At 46.0% G+C, this 24,023-nt stretch overlaps 1 protein-coding gene across 1 annotated transcript; it reads right to left on the bottom strand.

Moving 5' to 3' along the window:
* Window positions 1–1,142: 1,142 nt before the first annotated feature.
* Window positions 1,143–23,675, bottom strand: LOC119445777 (glutathione S-transferase 4). Its single transcript, XM_037710054.2, has 5 exons — window positions 23,535–23,675; window positions 23,210–23,268; window positions 16,132–16,273; window positions 10,934–11,104; window positions 1,143–1,280 (listed from the first exon to the last, which is right to left on the bottom strand). Exons 1-5 carry the CDS (start codon window positions 23,673–23,675, stop codon window positions 1,143–1,145), a joined length of 651 nt encoding a protein of 216 aa, XP_037565982.1.
* Window positions 23,676–24,023: the final 348 nt, after the last annotated feature.

Genomic DNA, 24,023 nt, shown 5'->3' with positions numbered 1-24,023 from the left:
CTATCCAAGTGTCGTATAAATATGATCACAAGCCAAAGCTTGAATTACTAAAGGCCAAGCGTTACGTTTGGTATTAGTCCGCAGTCGTCCACTTAAAATTCTACTTGCTGCGGGAGCTCAACAGCGTCTCGGTATGGCGAAGATGACGAAATCCGTGAAAAAGCTTTATGTCCACAGATTTACACAGCCTGTGGAATCCGCAAATATTTTCTAATGCACATAAGAGCAGCCGCAGAGCATCTAGGCCACCGCTGGTGGCTCATTGGCCCCACCAGCAAGATCCTTTTTGTAGCTTTAGTTGCTGTACCTAAGAAGCATTCCGGCCAGTTCGCTTCGGAAAGCAGTAGCCTCTAAAATAGGTTTTATTGCTTTAATTTGTTTTAATGGCCATAACAAATAGGTTGCATTTTCATTTCAGTGATTCTTGATATTTTTCTAGAACACATATCATTTCGAGCATGGGTTCTGTCCACCGCCACTCGGTGAAAAACTAGGCTTCGTGGACCGAAGGAGCAACTAGGTGCACCAACTGCGTGGTGTTAATGTAGGAAGTGTTCGGAAAGTGCACAGCCACGATGGGAGGAGTGCCACTGCTGTGAGGAGTTTTGATTGTTTCTTTTCGTTGCTGCCACCTCACTACAACTCAACTCCTTCCTTCAGTACCAAACAACTTATCAATTTTCTCGCTTATTTCTGACTATAATTATGTCCTCGGGGCCTTGCACTTCCTTCCCCATAAATATTTACCACTTCATAATTGTCTATTACAAGAGATGTACATTTATAAAAAAAAACCTTAGGGTCCTCCGTCCTACTCTCTCTCATTCATGAGCACGTGTTCACTTTTCTTCAAGCAGCAGGTCGCCATGCCGTTTTATTAATTTCAAGGTGGTAGTTAGTGCACAGCCATATTAGGGTGAGCGAAGCACAGACATGCAATGCTTCGCCTGTAGCCTAGTAATGTGAGACTCAGCATGCTAAGAAGGTAAAGACAGAAAAAAAAATGAAAGTGCAAAGAAAGCATGCTTTTGTACGCACATTGCTTGCAAAAATCGCTGCGAACTCAATCGAACGTATATATGGTTTATGAACAACAACAGTACTCGGTCATCCGGCCGTTCACTTTATTATCGCTCCTGAGTCTATTTAAGATCAGCCCACAGCCGCTTGACGTTGTCTATGGCCGGCCTGTAAATTTCCTCAAAATAAGGCTGCTCGCGCTTGACTCGATCGTAGTAGCTTGCCAGCTTAGGAAACTTCGAAGGGTCGACCAAGTTGCTCTGAAATGCACAGGAATCGGACAATGAATAACTTGTCAAGTCAAATGTACGGACAACAAATATTCGCAACTCATGTAGAAAGGTCGCAGGCACTGGCAGCAATATCGACTTCATAACAACCACGGCAAGACAAAGGCAAGGCAAATTATATGCGACGTAAAATAGGTGCACGTAGAAAAAGCCGCCGTCTTGTGTCAGCTTAGCACTATACATTTTTAGCTATGCACCAATTCACCAAATAGATGGACTTGCTAAAACAATGTGATATTATTTTTTAATTGGTTACGAGGGGAAAGTAGCTAGGACAAGAGCATTCGTCTAATACAAGCGAGGCACGGCGTCCCCCGCGTAACGAGAATAGTATATGCAGATTTGCTGTCTCTTGATGGTAAATGTAACAGAAAACACAGGCGCCGAACCGCAACGCAACTGTCGAGAGATCATGGTGTACGGCACATACCAGACCAGTCCTGTGGGAGTAGAGTTCGGCACAGGTTTTAACGCAGAGGCTAATTTTCTGAGGTTTCTCGCAGACTTAGGTTTCAAGGAAACTACGTCATCACCCGACGTGGCTTAACGCCGGATCAGTGTTGCCATGTTAGAGATTTTGTCGCTAGACATGGCGACTTTCTTGTCTGTTTACCCGCCGCGGTGGGTGCGGTCGCTATGGCGTAGTGGCGCTAAGCCCGAAATGGTGCAATCACGTGCCGGCCGCCCTCATTTCGATGTGGGCGAAATGAGAAAAATGCCCATGTACCATGCATTGGTTGCACGTTAAAGAACTCCAGGCGGCCAAAATCCCACTAAGACGGGACTCATAATCATAACGCGGTTTAATTCACACATAAAATGTGTGACTTTAATTTTATTTTTTAGTTTTTGCCTATTTAGCGACAAATGTTTCTACTTGGCCACCGGCGATTCTTTTCGCGCTTTGCCACATTTTAGCGACATTGAAATTGCAAAAGTTGCCTCTAAAATTACTATCTACAACACATGTAATTAATTAAACGTAATACCTATGTGGTGAAAATTGCAACTACGACGCGTCCGTGGGCCCTGCGATCATGATGAAAGAACGGTTGCCTTCATATTGGTAGTGCTGCTTTTCAGCAGCACTGCTTCTCAGCACGGTGGCCTTCACAGGACTCATAGTGGGCTCGCAAAATGGTTTTACAGCGAAGCTCTATACCTCTACCAGCCAAAGAAATTTTCGTGTCGTTGGCATAAGCAAAAAACGCCAGGCTACAAATTGAACACAAACAGCATATCTCCTTAGAAATCAGGCATACAGCACACAGCTCAACACTCGTTTTCAAAGAAAAACCACAAAACAAGCATCAAAACCACATGATGGATGATAAGGCGCGTGTGAACAATGGGAGCACCCTCCGATGCGTTCCGGTAAAGATTAGGTTTGTAGCTGCTTCGAAAGGGGTTGACATCATTCAAAACCCTCGTGAAACCAGTGTCCCTGGTTTCACTCTTTGTAGAGACACATGTGTGAAATCAAGTGACGTCACAATGAGTAATTGTTGTGGGTGTCGTTTACAGCGTTCCTTCTCCCCCGTGTGTTTCCCGGTAAAGATTACGGTTGTGTAAGCTACTGCAGGAGGAAAAGTACCGAACAGCATAGGAATCACGTAGTGACATCACCACGGTCTAGCAACTCAATAAAATTACTTGACATTCTCATTCGAATTCGTTCTTACTTCCTATTTCTTGTTTTCTACCACCAAAAGTCGTGGCTTCGAGTGGCTTAATTAACTCTACCTTAATTCACCGCGCTTAAATAACCTCAAAGGTCATGGGTTCGACTCGCACGAAAGGTCGTGGGTTCGAGTGCCTTAATAAACTATATGTCAAATAACTGTACCTCAATTAACTTTGCCTTAATAAACACCAAAGATCGTGAATCAATATTAGTGCCATAACGCCCGACGGTCAATTTTTCGACCCATGAGTTCAGAACGCAGCAGACTAATCATAATACAGGTCTACAGTAGAAAGGCATAGGTATTGGAGCAGCTGGGTTCGTTCGGACGAATGTCGTGGCTTTTGAACAAATGAATACTGCATGGGACTTTGAGGCAGATCAAGGGGCAGAAGCGTGGTACTTGAACTGTATACAGGTCACGTAATTGTCGTCGCCATGTTAACGTGCTACCAAGCGCATATGGTAGAATGTAGGTCTGCTTTGAATAGCGCCGACACCTAGAAAATATACAGCGATAATGTGAACTATGTCGGTTTGCGTGCTGGAAATATCAGATTACTCGTGTTCTCTTGGATCGTGATGCATTTGTAAACTCACAATACGAAGGTAAACGCTGAATTTGGCAATGCAAGTATATCAGCAAAGTAAAAGCATAGTACACACTGCTGGTTCACTGGTTATTCACTGGTTATTCCTTGTTATTCACTGGTTATTCCTAACTGACACGGGTCCAATAAAAACGTGAGAAGTTTCAGTAAATGATTTACACTACATTAGCTTATATTACAGTGCTAAAAATTGCCTGCTTTACCTAAAATTTACTCAGAGCTGTAGCGATAATTTTAGCGACATTGCAAAAGACATTGGCGGAAATTTAGCTACTTTTCTGTCTCACTTTAGCAGCATGCTTCAAAGAATATGGCATCACCGCACAGGATCGCACACATATATTGATTGCGCGTATACGTGTAGCTCAGTGTACTGTACTCTTGCAGATGTGCCAAAGACCTTCAAAGACTTCAGGCATACTAAGGCATACTAAGCCTTGAATAAACAGATTTTATTTAATTGACTTCTTTTTCTGCTTCAAAGCATATAGATATAGCTTTGGTTCTTTCGTTTCGCCCGTTTTTGGTATTTAAAAAGACGTGCTCGTCGCTGAACGCTTACTCTATCTCACAAGTAACTTGCAGCACTGCCGAAGGTAGGAGGAGTGCGCGGGTAATGTGTTTGCGAAATGACATTTAGTTCCGGGCGTAACTGCCTGAACATTGCCGGGGTTAGACAGCTTTATTTTGTTTGGCATGTGCCGAGTCAAAGCCATACGTGACATGTGAGGTCCTTTGCGCATGCACGTCCTTTACCGCGCATTACTATATAGGGCTATTTCTAAATCGAAGCTTTCTATGTCTCCCTGATTCGTCCGTGAGCGCCGAAAACGCACTGCAGGAAAGTCAACTTACACAATGGAACTATCTGCGTATCTGCGCAGCAGAATAGAACAACGGCGCCCGACATACTTATCGTAGAACACCACAGTGTGCATTCGCAGTTGTAGCGATACGAACAATGGGAACTGCAACCCCACGCTACCCAGAGGAACTGTATATATCTGCATTGCATTACGTGCGTCACGCAATGCATTCCCGACCGTCGCCATGGGTAGGCCGCAGGTGCAGCGCACGGCACAAGAGGTTGCCGTACGCGAACGTAAGGGCGAGCGCGATCGTGCTCGTAAGACCGATCCCGTGTATCGGCAACGGCAGAGTCTCGGACCGTCTACCACAGCAATCACCGGGCAATACTGCGCAATTGTAGAGTCGTCCGTGAAAGTGTGAGTGTGTGCGTGTACTCAACGGCTGCATGACCTAAAATAATGGTTATGCAACTTAACGAAATGTGTGTTAATTTAACTTCAACGTTCACAAAAAATACAATCCTAAACAAGCAACCAAATTGCATATGTATCGCATCGGGTCGCTCCGCATTTCTTGTGTTCGTTGCGCGGTCATTGGCTGTGGACTTTGACTTTGATTCAGTTTGCATGGGAGAAAGCTTCGCGTTCAACCATCTTTCTTTAAGAACGGGGCTCTGATTTTTTTATCTAGACTTCAGGGAGGTTTCTGGCAGACGACTGAATTGCAGGGCAGATGCCATGACGTAGTGTGCGGCACTTGGCTGACTGAACTGTAGCCATTCACAATAGACGGCGCTCGTCTTCTGCACAGGCAGACGAAAAGCGCCTTACTGCGCACTTATGCTAACTTCAGACTCACTAGCGGCGTATATGCCCTTGGCTGAAGCTAAAAGCCAAAGTACGAGCTTTCATTCAGCAACCAATCTAAACTAAATACGTCTAAATAGATCGCGATATGCGCAGCGCGCAAAAAGACCTTCTTATGCATGTAATTGTCATGGAGTGCACGTGCTGCGTTCCAAAGGTAAGGCGCAGACGACAAGGATGACGACGAAAGCACGAGCATGATCGTGTAATGGCACCGGAAGAAGTCGACGAAGTGAAAGAAGAATCTCCCCAGTGATGCATGGCGCAAGCGATGAACGGGGGAGCGGCGCCATTGTGAAAGAACAAGCGAAGAAGGAAGCAGCGGCGGACGAAGCACGCTGTCGGACGGTAGGTCCTGGCTCCTTCCTATTCCTGGTGCTCCTTAGCTTACGACTCTACGCCTGAATCGATGCATGTCTGCCGGGCGTCCAGTGGAGCATCGACCACACCCTACATGCTGTGGCCTACAGTTCCTGGCCTATGCTCATACACAGTCCTGACACGTCTTCTGGTTTCCTCAAATCCACAGACGGCCCTAGTCGCCGCGGAAACTCCCCACCTGCCTCATTCCCGGCTCTGACGTGCTCCCACACTCCACCTCTAACCAGCGTCACGCATGAACTTTTATATTTGATTTACGTATAGTTTGGCAACTAAACTGTGACTTCATATTTAGTGTGTTTCATGTTCCTATTCTGTTAATATGCAGAGTCCGGGCATACTAATAAAGTGTGTTTGTTTGTGTGTGACAGATAGCGTGCGCTCCATTGTTTTGGCCGAAGTTAGTTCTTACCTACAAGCTCCAGAACTTGCAGCGGTGAATATACCTACACAGTGACAATACTACAGCGCGGACTCTAAAACAGCTTGCACCATCCGTGAGCAACACAATTTTGTCTTGTAGTAGGATTAGCTCACCCTCCTCAGTGACCGTCTGCGAGACGGTCACGCCAGCACTGGCGCTGATACGGCGGCGATAGCGAAGGTTCGCTGCAGGACCGGCAGCGAACCTTCGCTATTGTCGCCATTCTGCGCCGACAGTCACACACCAAATGGTGCCACGCGTTTGCAACGACAGCCTGTTTGTTTATCATCTGCTACCTGTGCTCATAGAAACTGGAGTGTAGAAAGTGTAATTATCATGCTAGGCTACTGTTATAAAAATAGCTTCGTGTAGTTGGGCGGAGCTACACTTTTACAGCGAAGCTGTTAAGGGCTCACTCTTCGATGGTCGGTTCCGGCAATAGAAAAAAAAATGGGTTGATCCCTCTTATATAGGAATCGGTATAGAACACGAAAGTGAAACGTGTCTTCACAGAAGTAGTGTAATGTTTATTGCACATAGATATATAATGTCTATTGGTGTTTTGTGGCTAAAGCGCCCTTAGGCGTTGATGCACCCACGCTGACGCCTGGTGGCACGTCTCCTCCATCACGACTACCAACGTCGATGACCATGAGCAACCGTCGTGCATATGGAAGCTGCACTACGCTGCACACGCTAGCACAACGCGAAAGACGAAGCACGTAACTGACACACTAATACAACGCGCAAGACAAAGCACGTAACTGAATCGTCACCGAGTCAAATCAGCGCGTACAGCGCGTCGTAATTGCAGCCTCCGCGATCAACTTCAGAAACATTTTCAGAGCTAATTGCGGAGGCCACGCTCCGCTGTGCTGAGTACGGTGAACGCCACCTAGGTGGCGTCGCGGAGGGCTATCCGTCGCTGTCGCTGGTCGTGTCGCCGGTTTCTGGCCAGCCAGAAAATATCGCTTGTCGCCCGGAAGTCAGCGCGACGACATCCGCTGGGGACAGCGATTGCACAACAACATGGCAGCAATCAGTCTGCCCGCTTCGATCTGAATTCGCTCTTGCAACTTGCTCTCTGCTGTGACAGCGAAAAATAAATAGTACAATCAGTCATCGCTTCACCTCATCGCTAGCTGAAGACTAAGTATCGGCGCTCTCTTGTCGTTATTATTGAGATCGGTTGTTTTGTTTTGACGCTGCTAGGCCTGAGACGCCACCGAGAGCCGAGAAAGTGTTTTAAGTTTTACTCAACAGATGGCGCCACGGCACCTTACGCTGGCGGCATGGGACGGAGTTCCACTGGGGATGCATGGGACAGATTTTCTCTGGGGATGATAGCATATTTTAGCTAGGTCTAGATAAAACATTGACCTTTTGATAAAATTGAGATTTCTTTACGCGCGCAAGATAACATTTATTCGCACAACAATGTAAATCCGTCGCTACTCTTTTTCGCGATGTCGCGTTCATGTGGTTGCTCCACTCCGCGACACGACAGCGCGACAGGGTGTGCCTGTCGCGTCGCTTGTCGCTGTCGCTTGAATATCGCGTGCATGCGGTTGGGCCTTAAGGCGGAGAGGCCACAGCGTCTTACACGAGCTTCTTACACGGGCCGTAACCCGCTAGCACAAACGCGTTAGAAACGCGCAGTCTTTCGTTAATGTTGGGTATTTATTGTCATCGTGGTGCGTGTGCCCATGTGCGCTTCGTGGCGTCGTAGTTAGCGCCGCGCGTTCGGAAGCGAGGGGTCCCTGGTTCGATTCCGCGCTACGGACACAACTTTCGGAATTTTTTTTTTCATAAAAGTAGACGTGGCTACCTACTACGACGACGACGACTACTACTACTACATACTACAGAGGAGGGACAGACCCACACCCTAAGGAGCTTCGCCCCTAAAACTCTCATTGGCGGTAGGCTGTATGTTCAAGTGAAAGCACGCGAGGGCGAGGGACGCGCGCTTTCACGGGGAGCAAACGAAGGCGGAGAGCAAACGCGACTTCCCAGTGGAAGGGGAGCGCTGGGCGAGGAGGGCATTGAGGCACCCTAGACTGTGCGTGTGCGTGCCCGCACTGCGGCGCATGCGCGCAGACCTGCTGGCCTCTGCGGCCTGTGCCGCCGACTCTCCCTGGGCTGTCGCCCGCCTCTCCCCTAACAGTGTCGACCACAGCGTTTAGCCGTTCCGTCACGTAACCAGCGTTTTGACAGCGGTTGTGTGCGGTCACACAAACAACGCGCACAACTGTTCTCGACGGCGGCGGCGTTTTTCCCGCGCTCGCACCGAACGCGCACGGCGTTGCTGACGTGTTTATCAAGAACGAGCCAACGTTTGCCGTACATCTTATGGCGGTGCACCGTAGCAACCATAAGGCCATGGTCCCTGTCGTCACTAAATAAATGAAAACCACCAGATCATATATATTTCTCAGTCTTTAATAGTTCAAATAACCAATTGCGCCATCACATCTTAATAGTCATTATTGTAAATACATAATTCCCACCATAGTACCGCTTCGCTGGTCTTCTATCTCCACTCCAGTGGAAGGGCTGACAGTTTTTTCTACAACATTTTAAAAAATCCTGAATTCCTACACTAGCTACACTCGTGTAGCCACCGTAGGTAATATATATATATATATATATATATATATATATATCCCTACTGCGACGGTCACCTTAGGTAACTGTAATGGACACCCTAACCGGGATTACGAAGCAACGTGGCAGCACCCATACAGCACACACCGCCCGCTTTGATGAGATTTCGCGCTTGTTACTGGCTCTCCGCGCTGACAGCAAGCAATACTAAAATCCGTCGTCTCTTAGTCTCATTTCACGCTGCGGGGAAAGCATTAGCGGTGTTTTAACGCGATAGCGTTAAGGGCCGTGTGTCGCCGAAAATCCACCGTCGGCGTGGATGTTGGCGCCCGTGGAGGAGAAAATCATCCCTAACCACCTCGACCGCGCAGGCCCTCCGCGTGGCGCAAGGTGTTAGTGCAGGAGAAAATCATCTCGAACCACCCCGACCAAGCAGGCCCTCTGCGTTGTCGGGGTGGTTGAACAAAAATTGAATTTCTCAATTAAATCCGTCAGAAAAATGGTGAAGTACTATTTAACCACAACCTACAGACAAGGTGGCGTCGGACTGTTATTTGAATGTACGATAAAACATAATTCTGTTACGAGAAAATTCAAACACGAACCCCTTTTGCCAGCATTTCTACCATACCAACAGCGACGCGCTCGAGTAGGCTACTTGCGAAAATATTATCCAGATGGCGCTCGCATCCTCGGCAGGTCAAATTGGGACTTCGGCCGCGATTTTGTAGCGGTGCCTTCCGCTTGATTATATGCCACTCTTATCATCCACCGTTCACGGCCGGCTGATTGCTTTGATAACGCGGGCGGGACATCGCTCTGACCGCTGACAAAGCGCAAAAAGCGCGCAAAGGAATATCATCAGAGAAGTAATCGCTACAAAATCGTGTCCCTGGCCTGCCTAATGCGTTTTGGACACGCGCGCGCGTCGGGGCAATAGCAAACAATTAATAAATAATAAAAAAGGTCGTAGGACCTTCACATTTTAATGTAAGACGACTTATATTGCCCCTGGAAAAACGTTTTCCCAGCAATGCATTTGTGTTTAAAAGTGAGGCCGACTTTAAGGAGATCGGTGTGCGCTTGGTCTTTGTAAGCTGGCTTTCCCACGTTCTGTGTAGCAGTGAAGCCTACTGAAAGAAAAATGCGATGCGAACGGGTCCCGATAACGCTATCGCGTTCCACTCTTAAAGGCGAAGCTTAAGCGTCCTCCACTTTTTGGTCGTAATTATTTAAATAAGGTTTTTCTTGATTTCACGTTGCTAGGACTAAAGAGGTAGCGCTGAGCCATATAGTTCTCTGACTTCCAGTTCGCAGATGGCGCCACAGAATTAGCACTGGTGATGCGCTGGCAATACGCAACACTATGACGGCCTGATTGTTCACTGCATCGCTAATTTACTACTCCGCTCTAGTATGGCACGTGATGAGTGTAGCGAGTAAACGCCAAACAGATGCCGAGCAGACGACGAGGCGCGGGCGACCATTTATAAGCGCGTTTGCCCTTCTGGATAAGGAGGATGAAAGGAACAGCTGAGAAAGCATGCACATGAAGCAAAGTACCGCTGCTGCAATCATGCAAACGCAGCTTATGGTTACAACGCCAAAGCATGCGTTACGTCAATACACCGACCGTGGAGCATATACCGACAGGATGGCAAGCAGACGCTGAGCAGACGACGCCGCGACGATGAACACAGCTTGAGGGTCATTCGATTCCTTTGCAACCTGCTTCCGTTGCATCAAATTGAGACGTCGGAAAACTAAGACCTGCATTATTGGAACGCCTAAATATGGTAAAGTAATAGCAATGATTTTCAATTTACGCGTAATTGGTACGTTGACACACAAGCGTTCAAACAGATATATATACACACATATATATATATATATATACATATATATAAACTAATACACCGAACTATATATGTATAGTTACTACGCACCATTAAAGCTACAGTAGTTTAAATAAAACTGCTAACGTAAACCTGAACAGTGCCGCTGGAATTTGCAACAGCCTATTATTTCTAGCGCAAGTGAAGCATTTCAGATTTGCATTCATCACTTGCCAATCTAAAGCATTTCCGTACAAGGTAACTTTATAAGAACAGGGGCCCGAGTGATTATGTCTTTTAAGCGCTCGCTGTCCGATCGTCTTGGAGGCGAAGAAAAGAACCAATTATGTTTACTAATCAGCACAAAATTGCAACTGATGTGGTCCAGACACGGCGAAGCATTACCTCGAGAAACATGGCGATGCGTCCGGTCAATGCAATATCGGCGAGGGTGAAGGTGTCGCCGACCGCGAACTTGCCGTCACCGATCAGGTGTTCCAGCCCTGTGATGACATTCTGTTCCAATGCTGTTATCTCCTCGGCCGTCGGCTTGGTCTTCCGAAGGAATACTGGACGCTGCACCAAACAAGTGTACACATCAATCGCTTTATTTGCGTGAAATGATGATATAGGTGAGTCAACAGAGCGCCAGCCGCCTTATACAACACGACACAGAAACGCTGCACACTCTAACTCACATAATTCATTGCACATCATTCCATGAGTAAGACGAGTTTGTTTCAATTATGTTTGGCGAACTTCCTTTTGATTGAAATGTTGAAATGTTGATTGAAATGATTGAAAAGATTGAAATGTTGGATGTCGCTCGTGACGCATTTCCTGCTTATTTTAAGAAGACATCACGTCAGGAGCACTAAAACGCATGAAGATAAGTAGTTGTCCAATTCTCGCTTTTTTTCCGCCTTTATTTAGTGAGCAAAAAAAGGTATCAATCATTTACTCAACCTTCCTTTCTATTCCAATCAGCAGAGGGCTACAAATAAAAATACCGTAGCTTGACGAGCTCCTGAAACTGCACTGTTCGGCAGTGGTTTAAATCAAGGCAAGAAGGATATGAAAAGTGACCACAATAAAGATTATGCGCAGGATTGGAATAACTATGCATAACAAGTTAGCAGACAGACAACTTGCCTGAAACAGCTAAAACCAAGAAAAAAATAAGATAAATAAATAAATAAATAAATATACGTACACACTACACACTCAGGAAAATGAAGCCCGCGAGGGTGGTTGGGATATTGAAACACCCTTTTTCCACATTTACTGTGCCTGGCAATTTTGAAAACACGCATTCGTTAGCAAAACTGCCTCAGTGCGCAACTTTATTATATGTAAGAGTGGCAAAAGGTTGTTTTGTGCAAAACATACACCCTGCAGAACTTAAGGGCACTCGGGCATTTTGACCTTTCACACAAGCAAAAAGCCATAAGTGCCTATTTCACAGCGGTTTGCATCAAGTGATTGCTCGAGCCCGTCATGTGGCCACAGTAGGCTACGTAGGTCAACCTGCTACTTCATGTATTATCGCGCTCAATATGACTTGGCACACGTAGGCGCACTCGTACTGCCAACCGGGTCAGTTTGACATCATGGCAGCGCCTACACAAAAAGAATTTTCTGAACTCCATCCCAATTACTGATAAAGCCGTCTTTACAAGAAAAATTTCACTTTCAATTTTTTATTGATGCGAAAGCGTCAAATGGCCCATTGAGCGAAAATAGCACGCGTCTGTCATGTGTAGCAGCGAAACGGCACCGAAATACACATTACTATTGGCTGCGACGCCACGTCACGAGCGCACCTCGGTGGAGCAGAGCGGGCGAAAGGAAAGACCAGCTGCGTGATAGCGCGTCATGTGTTGCGTCAGGGGAGAGGGCATAGCCGCGACGCCACGTCACCCTCGCTCTAGCGAGCAGGCACGCGGTCCGTGTTTCTCTCTCTCACTCCCACTGGGCTTAGCTGCTGCACGCCTCTGTGGCCTTGGTAGCCACGGCTGCTTCCTCGGTCTCTCGTCACGCAGGACGTCAGTGGCATGCGGCGTTGGCACTGCAGGCTACTGCTCCTTGCTGGCTCGGGCAGCACGTACCACTATGATACTTTACTCGGAGCGCAAAACTGGAAGGACCGCTCAGCGGCGGTTATTTTAACATTACTGTTGTCGCATTGACATCTCATAATAAGTGCTTAGGTGTCCTCGGATTTTTTATTGAAATCCGTGACGGGTGTAGGCAGTGTTTTAACTCACATTGAGTGCATGACGTCCATGGTGGTGAAGTGGAAAGACAGAGCTTTTTTTTTAATTTACTACCCTGTCTCGCTTTTTACGACCTCCTTTGTTTAATTCCTTTCAGCTCGGTGTTGATTTATAGATCAGCTGCCAATCGTTGGCGAATCATCCATAGCCCATCAGCCAATCGCAGTTCTGCGGGTGCATGTTCTTTCTGGTGTAGGACCGGGGCCGGCACAATATTTATGCGCAGTAATCGTTGCGCTTTTACGTGAAGTATTGGTTAGAGTACACACTCGCAAGTGCACGCGGAGCAATCTACTACTGATTAGAACACAGCATTTATCAGTATGAGTATAGCAAAGTTGAAAGACACAACTACTTTGCCGTCTTCCCGCCTTCCTTCCTTTCACATCTTACTGCTAGCTTCGCTTAAATGATGCCCCCTTGAAGCTGATTTATATATGAGCGGAATCTCTGAAAATCGTGGCGTCAGCCTATCAGAGAAGCTAGAGGCGCAACTGCACTCTTAATGTGCTGTATCATTCCCTGTTGTTGTGCTGGCGGAGTCCCTATTGAAAAATCTATATGCCCCATAACTCCCATATCCAATAATCCGATACTAAACATATAGTATCCCATACAAAAACCTGTTTTTCCTATACGTCATATGATGTTATTGGTTATAGGAGTTATGGGGAATACGGGGGTTTTTCAGTAGGGAGTGCTCGAGATATAGTGTGTCGGTACCATTGTTAATGATCAGGTTAAAATAATGAAAGCCTTCGCCGAGAATTACGAGCATCTTACGCACTGTCGTATTCTATTCGGTAGGGAAGCTGATACTGAAGAGCTTGCCGCAGATAAGTAAAAGAAATGCGATGAGATTGATAGTGACACCTGTTGGGGGGAACTTGACGCAACTATTCGCGTGCTAGCTAAGGGCGAAAGCCCTGGCCCTGACGGCCTGAGTGCATAATTCCATCAGTGTTCTTGCTCTGTGTTGGCTCACTTTCTACTTAAGCTGTGTAGAGAAGTTTACAGATTAGAATGCCTTCCCACCACGCTCCATAATTGGCACACAGTACCCATTCCCAAAAGCAGGGGCGCAACTTAATTGCAGAAAGTTGAAGGCCAGCGTCCCTTATCACTTTGCAGTGTGGATTGGTAAATATTCGCGAAGGTATTAGCTAACCGCCTTCAAACCGTAATTCGATCAATCGTGGGAGAGTATCAAAAGTGTATCATTAAAGGAAGATGAATCGAAAAAAAAATATGTTCGCGTTGCGTGGTCTGTACTGTGTAGCAGAAAGTGTGGGTCTAGTCGCAATAGTGCACGTTGGTTTGGCAAATGAATTTGACCAAGGTCTGACCAAGCTTAAGAGTCCTCCAATTCTGATGGTCTTTTTCTGCTTTTTTACTTTTCACGACAGAAAGAAACACACCACAAGTAATCAAATAGTAAAACGAAAATTGTTGTAAATACATGTTTGCATTTACTTGAAAAGAATAAATATTGCACAACAACAGTCATTTTGCGAAATGAGAATAAAGTAGAGCTTTACTATTTGTACCCATATGAAAGCTCGCAAATGTAATGCTGTTTAGTAGTTTAAGTCAATAGTCTTTCAGCATCTGTGAGCCGTGGCTATTGCGTGCTGTAATAGGGAAGAAAAATCGTATACGAAATAAAGGGTACGAGTATTTCACTGGCCTACCTTTGGGGCCAAAAATAAAAAAACATAGATACTTCACTGAGAAAACAATGAATTCACTGCACTTGGTTGATAATTTTATACGGAAAGCTGAGAGATACATACAAGTTTGATAGGGCCCCTTAACAAGCCACATAGAACATTCGCTTACATGCTGGAAGTTGTTAGGTGCCCTCTCGGGACCGTTATACCGCAAGAATGTTTCAAATTGGTTCATTAATAGCCGAGTTAGAAATAGCTGAGATAGAAATATTTCAGCGCCGCGAACCCGTGATTTAAGGAGTCGAGCTTCGTCGCCTACATAGACATTCTCTCCACTTCCCTTTCTAGCCTCCGCAAGCGAAATTCCTTCCCTGCCTTCTCCCTTACTGGAGCTCGAGGATTGCGTAATGCATACGTCACGGGCCCCGCGTTCTCTCTCTCTCGTTTGTTCGTCCTGTTGTTTTTTGTTTTTTTTTTTTTTTGCTGCGCGGCGCACTTCCTCTGGCGGCACCACGCGCGAGCTGTTGCGATTGTCTCGTGTCGGGCGCAGCGCACGATTCTGCGCGCTGTGCACGAGGTACACCTGACTAGCGCCATAAGTCAGTGCCACAGGAACACCGAGGCAGACACAAGCGGAACACAGAGCATGATAGCGCACTGGAACACCGTAGAAAATGACGCAGTTTCGTTGTTTGCACGCATGACTGTACGACGTGGAAACAAGCAGGCGAAACGGAAGTAGGGTACATCTGTCTTGGTGCGGTGCTAAGTAAAACAAAAACGAGCAGACACTCGGTTTGTGTGTTTTATTATTTCTCTGAACTTTAATTAATCTATCGAAACAACAGATTACACAAATAGCAGATGCTGCCATGAATAATTCTCGAAGTCAAGTGTCACCACGAGAGACGCCACAGCACAGACATGTACGTTAGGCGCACTTTCGCATACACGTCAACCCACCGGCTTGGAGCGCGACGCCAGCGAGGAAAAGGGCTAACGGCGTTTGGTTTGACATTTAAGTTCTTTCCGCGGCCCGTAGCGATGTGCAACTTAGCAGACACGATAAGTAGCGCGCATCGTGTGCACTGCGCTTGTCAGCTCGAAACGGCGAGACCTGGTGAGGGGCCCTTTAAGATGCCGCTAACCAGGGGCTCAGATTATTCCCGAAAAAGTCTTACTAAGAGCACACCTCAACTCTTGCAAATAATTTACTACTAATCACCAATAACATAACCTCTATTAGTGTACATTTCGGCCATCTGCTACATTTAGTTCACCGAGGGCACCGAATAATTGCTGGCCCATTCTGCGCGGCCCCTCTAACGCCTCTAATCAGAAAGAAAAATTATACTTCGCAAAACTTTCTTCCGCTCGCGGACCATAATTCCCTTGATATTTAAACTGCGCGCGTCATTTACTGCACCCAAGATGCCAGAAAAACATGTCTATAACGTTGTCGAGCGCTGCCCGTCAAACTAGCAGCTAGCGCACCGGTAATATTATTGCACTTGACCTATCAAAATTTATTCGTCCCTGGCATTTCGCTCCCAAGATAATCGACTTCACTGGATAAAATTACATAAGTATAATTGTCAGTAGATTTTGACACCTGTTGTTTATCCAAAAAAATGCAGCTGCAAAACTGAGTACTCACGAGGGAATCCACCGTTGCATAGTGAATTGTAGTGACAACCGCTGAGAGAATTTGGTCGATCTGGGAGCGAGTCTTGATGCAGGCCGGGTAGAGCTCCGAGTCGGGAGCGTACTTGCGGAGCAAGTAGTAGGCGATGGCATTACTGCATAGAGCATAAATATATACCACGGGTGTGTGTGCGTGTATCTTTGTTTTCAGTTCAAAATACTTTCTTAATCACATGGGACATAAACGGAGGTGGGCCTTCTCACCTGGATAATGTGCAAACACGGACGCTATTTGCGCGATAAATTGCACTGCTCAGGTAGCTAATTAAAAAGTTTTACTGAATTTTCACTTTTGGGCGCAAGTTGCATTTGCGAAATAGAAGCTGAACAGTACAGTGATTCGTGCGCTTTTAGGACATCCTTTCCCAAAATCCGGTAGAGATGCGTTCGTGTTGGCATTAGGAGTTTCTCGAACTAGATTCTTAGCTCCGAACGCAAATATACTTCACAATGTACTTTTAAGGACCGATATTTGTACAATGGTGCTACACTTACCATTGCTCCTAAGCAAACTTGACGTCTTCATTCCTCGGCTTTAATTTCGAATGTAGAACATGTGCCATGTAGTCTTAATGAATGATTCCAGCGGAACCTATCCCACGATGAATGGCGACCTTAACGTGATTAGCATTGAATCAAGTTAGCGACAAGCCAGTATTTCCGCCGCTGAAAGGTGTCACGTATGAGGCGCATATGCAGACTGGGTCCTCTCTCGCGCTTCCCTCTCGACAGGCTGCGCCATCTAGCCGCACAGCAAGGAAGTTCGCGCGCGACGCTTGTGCGAATACGTATATTCAGTCAATCGTGTGTGAATATTTATGGCGTGGGCTCGATTACCTAGAAATTATTAAGCGCAAGCGAAAGTGGCCCGCCAGTGAAGTTGGCGAAGGTAAGTTTGACGCCACGAAGGAAACGAGCGCCGGAGGAGAAAAGCGCCTGCAGGCGAAGAGAATCGCGCGCCGGGGAAAGTACAGAGGAGCGCGCTATGCGTACGGCAAAGCAATGCCACCTAGAGGAAAGTCTAGGTGGCATTGAGCGAAGCGGGGAAGTAGAAAGGAGGCGAAGGGTCGCGGAGGAAGAAGGTAGGCGGAGGCGCGCTGGGTTGACCTCCTCTGGCAGTTGTTACGGGTTCTGTGTGCGCTATGGACGTACCGTTTCGTCTCATGACATCGTCCCCAGCACGCCGTATGCTGTATGTGCGAATGAAAGCGTCTCAATCTCGGGCGCGCAAGGGAGGAAAGCGGGGAGGAAGCGCGCGGTATACCCACAGTGGGAAGAGGGGAGGCGTTCTACTCCGGCGGCTGCTGCGTATCTATCTTGAGCCCTATCTTGAAAGCGATCGGCGATGTGGACAGTGTAGGCGTCTAGACGCACCGAGGGCCTAAAGCATCGTGTACGCTATAGCACCCATAGGCTTGTGCGTCACCCGCGCTCACAGAAGCAAACGTCACTGTAACTTTTTGTCATTGAAGAGCAGAACATTAACATACCCAGTGACACATACCCAAGAACCCACTGTAGCATCAAAGAGGCTAATTAAAGAGTGCCATGTTAACATCATCGTAATTATCGTCATCATCAACAGCCTATTTGCATGTTCAATTCAGGACGAAGGCCTCTGTCCGCGATATCCAATTACCCCTGTCTTGCGCTAGCTGATTCCATCTTGTGCCTGCATATTTCTTAATTTCGTCACCCGACATAATTTACTGCCGTCCACGACTGCGCTTACCTTCGCTCGGCACCCATTCTCTAACTCTATTGGTCCAACGGTTATCTGTACTACGTTTTACATGGCCTGCCACCTGTATTTGTTTGTCTTGATGCAAACTAGAATACCGGCTATCGCCGTTTCATCTCTGATCCACACCGCTCTCTTCCTGACTCTTAACGTTACCCTTACCATTTTTTCGTTCCATCGCTGTTTGCCCCATCTGTTAGCACCAGTACAATGCAATGATTGTACAGTTTTCTTTTCAACGGCAGTGGTAAGCTCCCAGTCCATATTTGGCAATGCCTGCCTTTTGGTTTGGCTTTTGGTTGCGCAGCCCATTTTTCTTCTTCTTTAAGTTTCCTTTTCATGGTCAGCGTCCCTTGAAAGTAATTTAGCTAGATAAACGTACTCCTGCACAGACGCTAGAGGCCAACTGGCTAACATGAATCCTTGTTCCCTTCCAGGCTATTGAACACAACCTTTCTCTTCTGCATTATATACTTGTGTAATTAATGCTAATCTGTAAAAAGGGAGATGTTAAAGAATCCAAGAATTAGAGGGCCATTAGCTTGCTTTCAGTATCACATAAAATATTCACTAAGATATTTTCCCATAGAATCAGGGCAACTCTTCACTTCAATCAACCAGGCTCGCTGCAGGTATGGATATTCTACAAAAGATCATTTCCATGTCATCAGTCGGGTAATTGAGAAATATGCGGAGCACAATCAACCTCTCTATAAGGCTTTCGAACATAACGAAAATGCTTTTGATTCCCTAGAGAACCTTGTTTCTCTGCCTTTATCCAAGACTGACGCAGCCCAACACCTAAGCAAGCTAGCGCACAGTATGACATTGGAGAAGTGGCACACATGTGAATTCATCCAGCATCGGTTGCATTCTCTCGACCCATCTATGCAACTGCGGCTGTTACCTAGATTTCCGCGAAGTGAGGAAATAATGCTGTGCCGCTTACGCTTGGGTGTTCGCATTCACCAATGCTTACACGTGTTTGATTGGAATGACTGATAGCACGGAGTGTAATGCCTGCGGTGTCGAGGAGACTATAGAACACCTACTGTTCTACTGCCCATCTTTTCAAAACGAAATACATGACCTCTGCACCGTTCTCAATAAGCTGGATAGAAGACCGTTCACCTTGAGCAAGATCTTGGGACCACGGCCTCGAATATCGAAGCTACAAAAGGCCACAAAAGCGCTGCTGCGATTTTTGAAAACTACAGGACTGGGTGACCGTCTATGATCCGGATTGAGTGATCGTTAGTGATAGAGCAGAGATCTGTTGCTACGTCGGCGATATCCACAGCGGACTTTCTATTCTTCTCCTAATCTCTCTCTCCCCCTTTTCCCTTCCCCAGTGTAGGGTTGCCAACCAGGCTCAGTCTTGGTTAACCTCACTGCCTTTCAATAAATCATTTTCTCTCTCTCTCTCCTAGAGATACCAGCAGTAATGGACCCATCGCGTAATCGAGGAGTACCGAAGGCATACATGAACATCTTGGGAAATATCTACAAAGATTCTACAGCTACCTTGCTTCCCCACAAGAAGAGTGGAAAATTACCTACCAAGAAAGAGATCATGCAAGGAGACGCAATCTCTCCAATGCTATTCACGGCATGCTTATATGTATTCAAGCTATCAGAATGAGAAGGCTTAGGAATCAGGATCAACGGCGAATGTCTCAATAACCTTCGGTTTGCAGATGATATTGTCCTGTTCAGTTACATTGGGGATGAATTACAACAAATGATTGAGGAATAAGGATTATAAACAGGGATAAAGTGCCTCAGAAAGGCTGGCCAACGTTTCGATAGGAGGACCTATCTTCGTCAAAGGCGGCCTCGTCATCCTCGGCGGGTTAGTTTTAAAGGGGTTAGTGGAGTGACGTCACGTCGATGTCGGCTGTGGCTGGCTGTAGAGGGAGAGACTGAAAAGAAAATGACCGCTGGCGCTTGACTGTATAGGCGCGGTTTCCAAGACGAGGGGAAAGGCAGCGGGAGAGCGAGAAAGCGGCAAAAAATAATAAACAAATAAATTTAAAAAATAATAATAAAAAACAATTAAAAAAAAGGGCATAATTAAGAGGGGGTTGGGGGAGCGAGAGGCGAGTGAGCGTTCCGAGGTGTCGTGGGCGGCGTGCGTTTGGGTTCCCTGAAGAGCCTGTCAGCCTGTCAGTGTGCAAGTAACAACAATACGAGTTGAAAGCATGACTTGAGCAGCGTAGCATCAATGCTTCGGGCAACCTTGAAGGTGTTAAGATGGCGACACAGCGTCTGGAAAGGGGGAGGGGGGGTTGTGGTTGACAGGGAGCAGCTCGGTCCGTCAAGGGACGTTAGCCTCAGTTGTTCGCCGTAGGCGTCGTCATGGCGATATACAGAAGTGGCGGGACCCTGTGTGGATCGAGGCGCCGAAAAAGGCATCCTGGCGTCTGGGACGTTGGAATGTGTCGGTGTGGATTTTTAAAAGGAAAAGGCACTTTATCCCTGTTTATAATCCTTATTCCTCGTGTGCTACTCCATCTGTCGGCCGCCTCTTTTGCTTTTGAACAATAGATTGAGTACATTACCCACGAAAGTATAAGAGTAGAGTTGAAGACCGGCAAATACCCGCAGGTAAATATGCGGCGACCCCAGTTGGCCCTCGGACAGTTGTTGGAACCCCTTTAATAGAGCACACCAGCCCGAAGATCTACCAATAAGGCCATGTACTCAGTAACCCGACTCGGCTTCGGTCGAGGAAAACCGCTACAGGCGGACATAGATAGATCGATAGATACCGGGAAGTACGGGAGATGTGCTAACAATAATATTATTTTAATTTATGTGATATATATAATTACTTGCCCAAAAAATTGAAATGCATAATCGACTAATCAACAAAATTCACTAATTAAGTTTTAACTATTACCTGATGGCCCATATTGCCAATTGTAGCCGTGGAGTTCGCAAGGCGGATCCACCTGGAATTAACTGACACCAGCTTCGAAATATTAAATCCCGAACTTTGCGGAGAAATGCATTGGCGTTCCAGTTAATTTTTGTGCTTCAATGGATAAGACGTTTTATTAACAAGCTAACCGCTGCATTTCACCGCAAAGTTCGGGAATTATTATCTCGAGCTGGTGTCATCCGGAGAATTAATTCCAGGTGGATCCGCCTCGCGAATACGGCTACAATTTGTAAAGCAATATATCAGGTAATTAGAGTGATTTTTTGGTATTCGATTATGCAATTCAATTTCTTGTGCAAGTAATGTCCGCTAGACCAGCTCATGAACTAGAATGCTATCTGCTACAGGCAACCTTTAAGAATTTGAAAGTGTTCGCTGAAACACCTATATTTATTCCTGGAAGGTAATTCCGGTTGTTTCACAAAGGCACCTGTGAGGGTGGCACATCACAATTTCTCACAGGTGACTTCTAAAAATTATTTTCGAAAAAAAAGAGGACAAAAAGTGCTATGAAGCAAACGAAACGGAAATTTCACATACGGCAGAGAAAACTATTAGGACCATGGAAAGATGCTAATGTCTCCGTAGGCTTACCATGCGTGTAGCAGATTGAGTTCAATCTAACTTTTCTGTCCATTGGCGACTTATAATATATATATATATATATATATATATATATATATATATGTTCACCAACAGCTTTTGTGTTGCCTTCGCCACAATATGGGGGCGGTGAAAAAGGCAAGGTGCATCAGAGCCACCTACAACAATTTCAGCACAGTGCTTGCAACATGGCTTTTCAGCGCGATTAAGTCACCTACAGAAGAACACGGCCAGGCTGCCATTCCAGGCTTCACAGTATACTAATTATTCCAAAATGTGAATTATTCACTGATATTACGGTGGCAAAATAAAATGAACGAACTTGATGTGGGCGAATTGGTGTAACAGACTTTATTAACGAGGAATGTAGCCGTGATATCACATATCATTCAAATGATTGCAGTACACAGCTTTCTATCATCCCCCACCGGCAAATTTCGCTCTGGACTAGTCGTGCGTATCACGACCTAGCAGTTGGGAAGACGCGTGGAGAGGATGCATATTAAAATAATTCAAAGTTGGCCTTCTGCTGCAAGATCACTTTTTTTTCGTTGTTTACCTTCCCATTAAATATAAAGCGCTGACTTGCCAACGCCAACCCTTTATTATCCCTTAAGAAAGAGCGCCAATCGGTCACGTACGAAAGATAAAGCGTAGAAAAAGAGGAGCGTTGGGAACCCAGCGCTTGGATTTTTGGGCTGTTTGCTTTTTCTGCTTGTCCGAAGTCACGCTGTTATGTTGTTAGTGACGAACAATTCACTGGGGGTCCAATTTTCTATAATATTAAGGAACCACTTCTTCGCCTGTACTTGGTGCACGCAGGCAAAATTCTGGCAAGCAGCAACGTCCCGGATAAACCATGAAGCCGGTTGAATGCAACATCCATAATATATCAAAATCGAGCATAACTTCATATTCTGCCCTTTTCACGATTCAATTTGCGCGTTTTTAACTTTTTATTTTACTTCGCTGCTTATAACGCTTGCAGTGCCCTTGCGTCAGCAGCCTGGGCTTCTTCATCGCGCGTGGTACTCCCGCGAACGTAGTCTAGGTCCGTTATTGTGCCTCCAAAATATTCCCTTGCAGACAAAGCGATTGCTTGAAAATCATCATCAACACTGTATACTGTTTGTAGAGCCAGTCTTCTGGCAAATAGAAAAAGTAAGAGATTTTATACCCATTTTCTTGATGTTCTTGAATAAATAGCAATTCTGATGTTTTTCGTTGCGTTGACATCTTTGGGAACTTATTATTTTGAAGAATGGTAGTATTCAGAACCAAGACGGCGATTCTCTTCGACAGCTTCATGAAATAACACATTGGTGCGAGGTGGTGATCCCTGTTCTTCTCGACATGTATTGTATTATCAGCTCTTGTGCCAGACGTTTCAACCAGGTTTACCCTAATACACCGGTATTACTCGGTTCTATTTGCAAAATAATTGCTGTTGGCGAATATTTGCGATGCCTCCAGAGTGTAGACAGCAATTCGCCCTGATTTGAACTGCGGCACTGAAAATACCGACCTCATTTATTTGAATGTCACCGCCGACAACACCGTATCAGTGAACGCCAGTAACGCATACAGTGATGCTAAATGACATCAACCTGCTAGGTAATGATGACGTAGATATTCAACCATCCATTAGAGTAGTAGATCTCTAAGTATATAGATCTGTGCTAGTTTGTTTGCCTCTGAATAAAATACTAGAGCATGGACTCAACATGATGTCTCAAGCCTTACCTTTCATAGAGAATAAAACCTTCATCGTCAATCGCAGGAACCTTGTGGAATGGATTTACCTGGAATTCGAACAAAATAGGTTGATGCCAGCACGATTATCCCAACATTCTTCTCAAAGCGCATGCATTAAAGGAAGCAAACTCCAGGTAGGAAGTAGACAAGGAGAAAATATTAGAAATTTCGTATCGGGTGTCTTATCTTGCAAACCAAAAATTCATATGTAGCACTTAGGCAAAGAAAGCACTGATTGCGAGGACTGATCATATACGCATGACAGACAATCTGTTAATCTCTAACTAAATATATTTCTGTGATTTCAGCAGACCTTGAGGTATTCATCCCTGAGGTGCTCCTTGTTGGCAGCGTCCAAGTTCTTAAGATTCAACTCAATGCCCACATGCTTGGCAAGTGTGCGCACTAAGTTGCAGGGTGGACTCCCATTTATGTTGTACAGAGTGATGGTCATGACTCAGATCAAGTGTATGAGCGACGTTCCTTCCACCACACACCGACAGGGAATGGTGCGAAAGAATTATGGCGGAGGATATTTAAAGGCCAGAATCCCAGGGATGCCGCCAGCGTATCACCTGAACGGCTTTGTTAATAAGACCTTTAAATCAGCACGCGTACACAGGAGAGATCGAACAATGGAGGAACGGGCGTTTACCGGTGACAATGCTTGTAATATGTGTAGGTGCTTAGGGCGGAAACATGGCAATCGTGCGCTATAAAAGACCTGTTTATAGACAATAAATGAAACCGAGCATAGGCCGCTGCGCAAGCAGAGGAAGCGGAGAACACTGAACCCGAGCCA

This window comes from Dermacentor silvarum, chromosome 3 (genome assembly GCF_013339745.2).
Source record: "Dermacentor silvarum isolate Dsil-2018 chromosome 3, BIME_Dsil_1.4, whole genome shotgun sequence".
Taxonomy (NCBI): domain Eukaryota; kingdom Metazoa; phylum Arthropoda; class Arachnida; order Ixodida; family Ixodidae; genus Dermacentor; species Dermacentor silvarum.
This window is presented reverse-complemented; position numbering and strand designations above follow the sequence as displayed.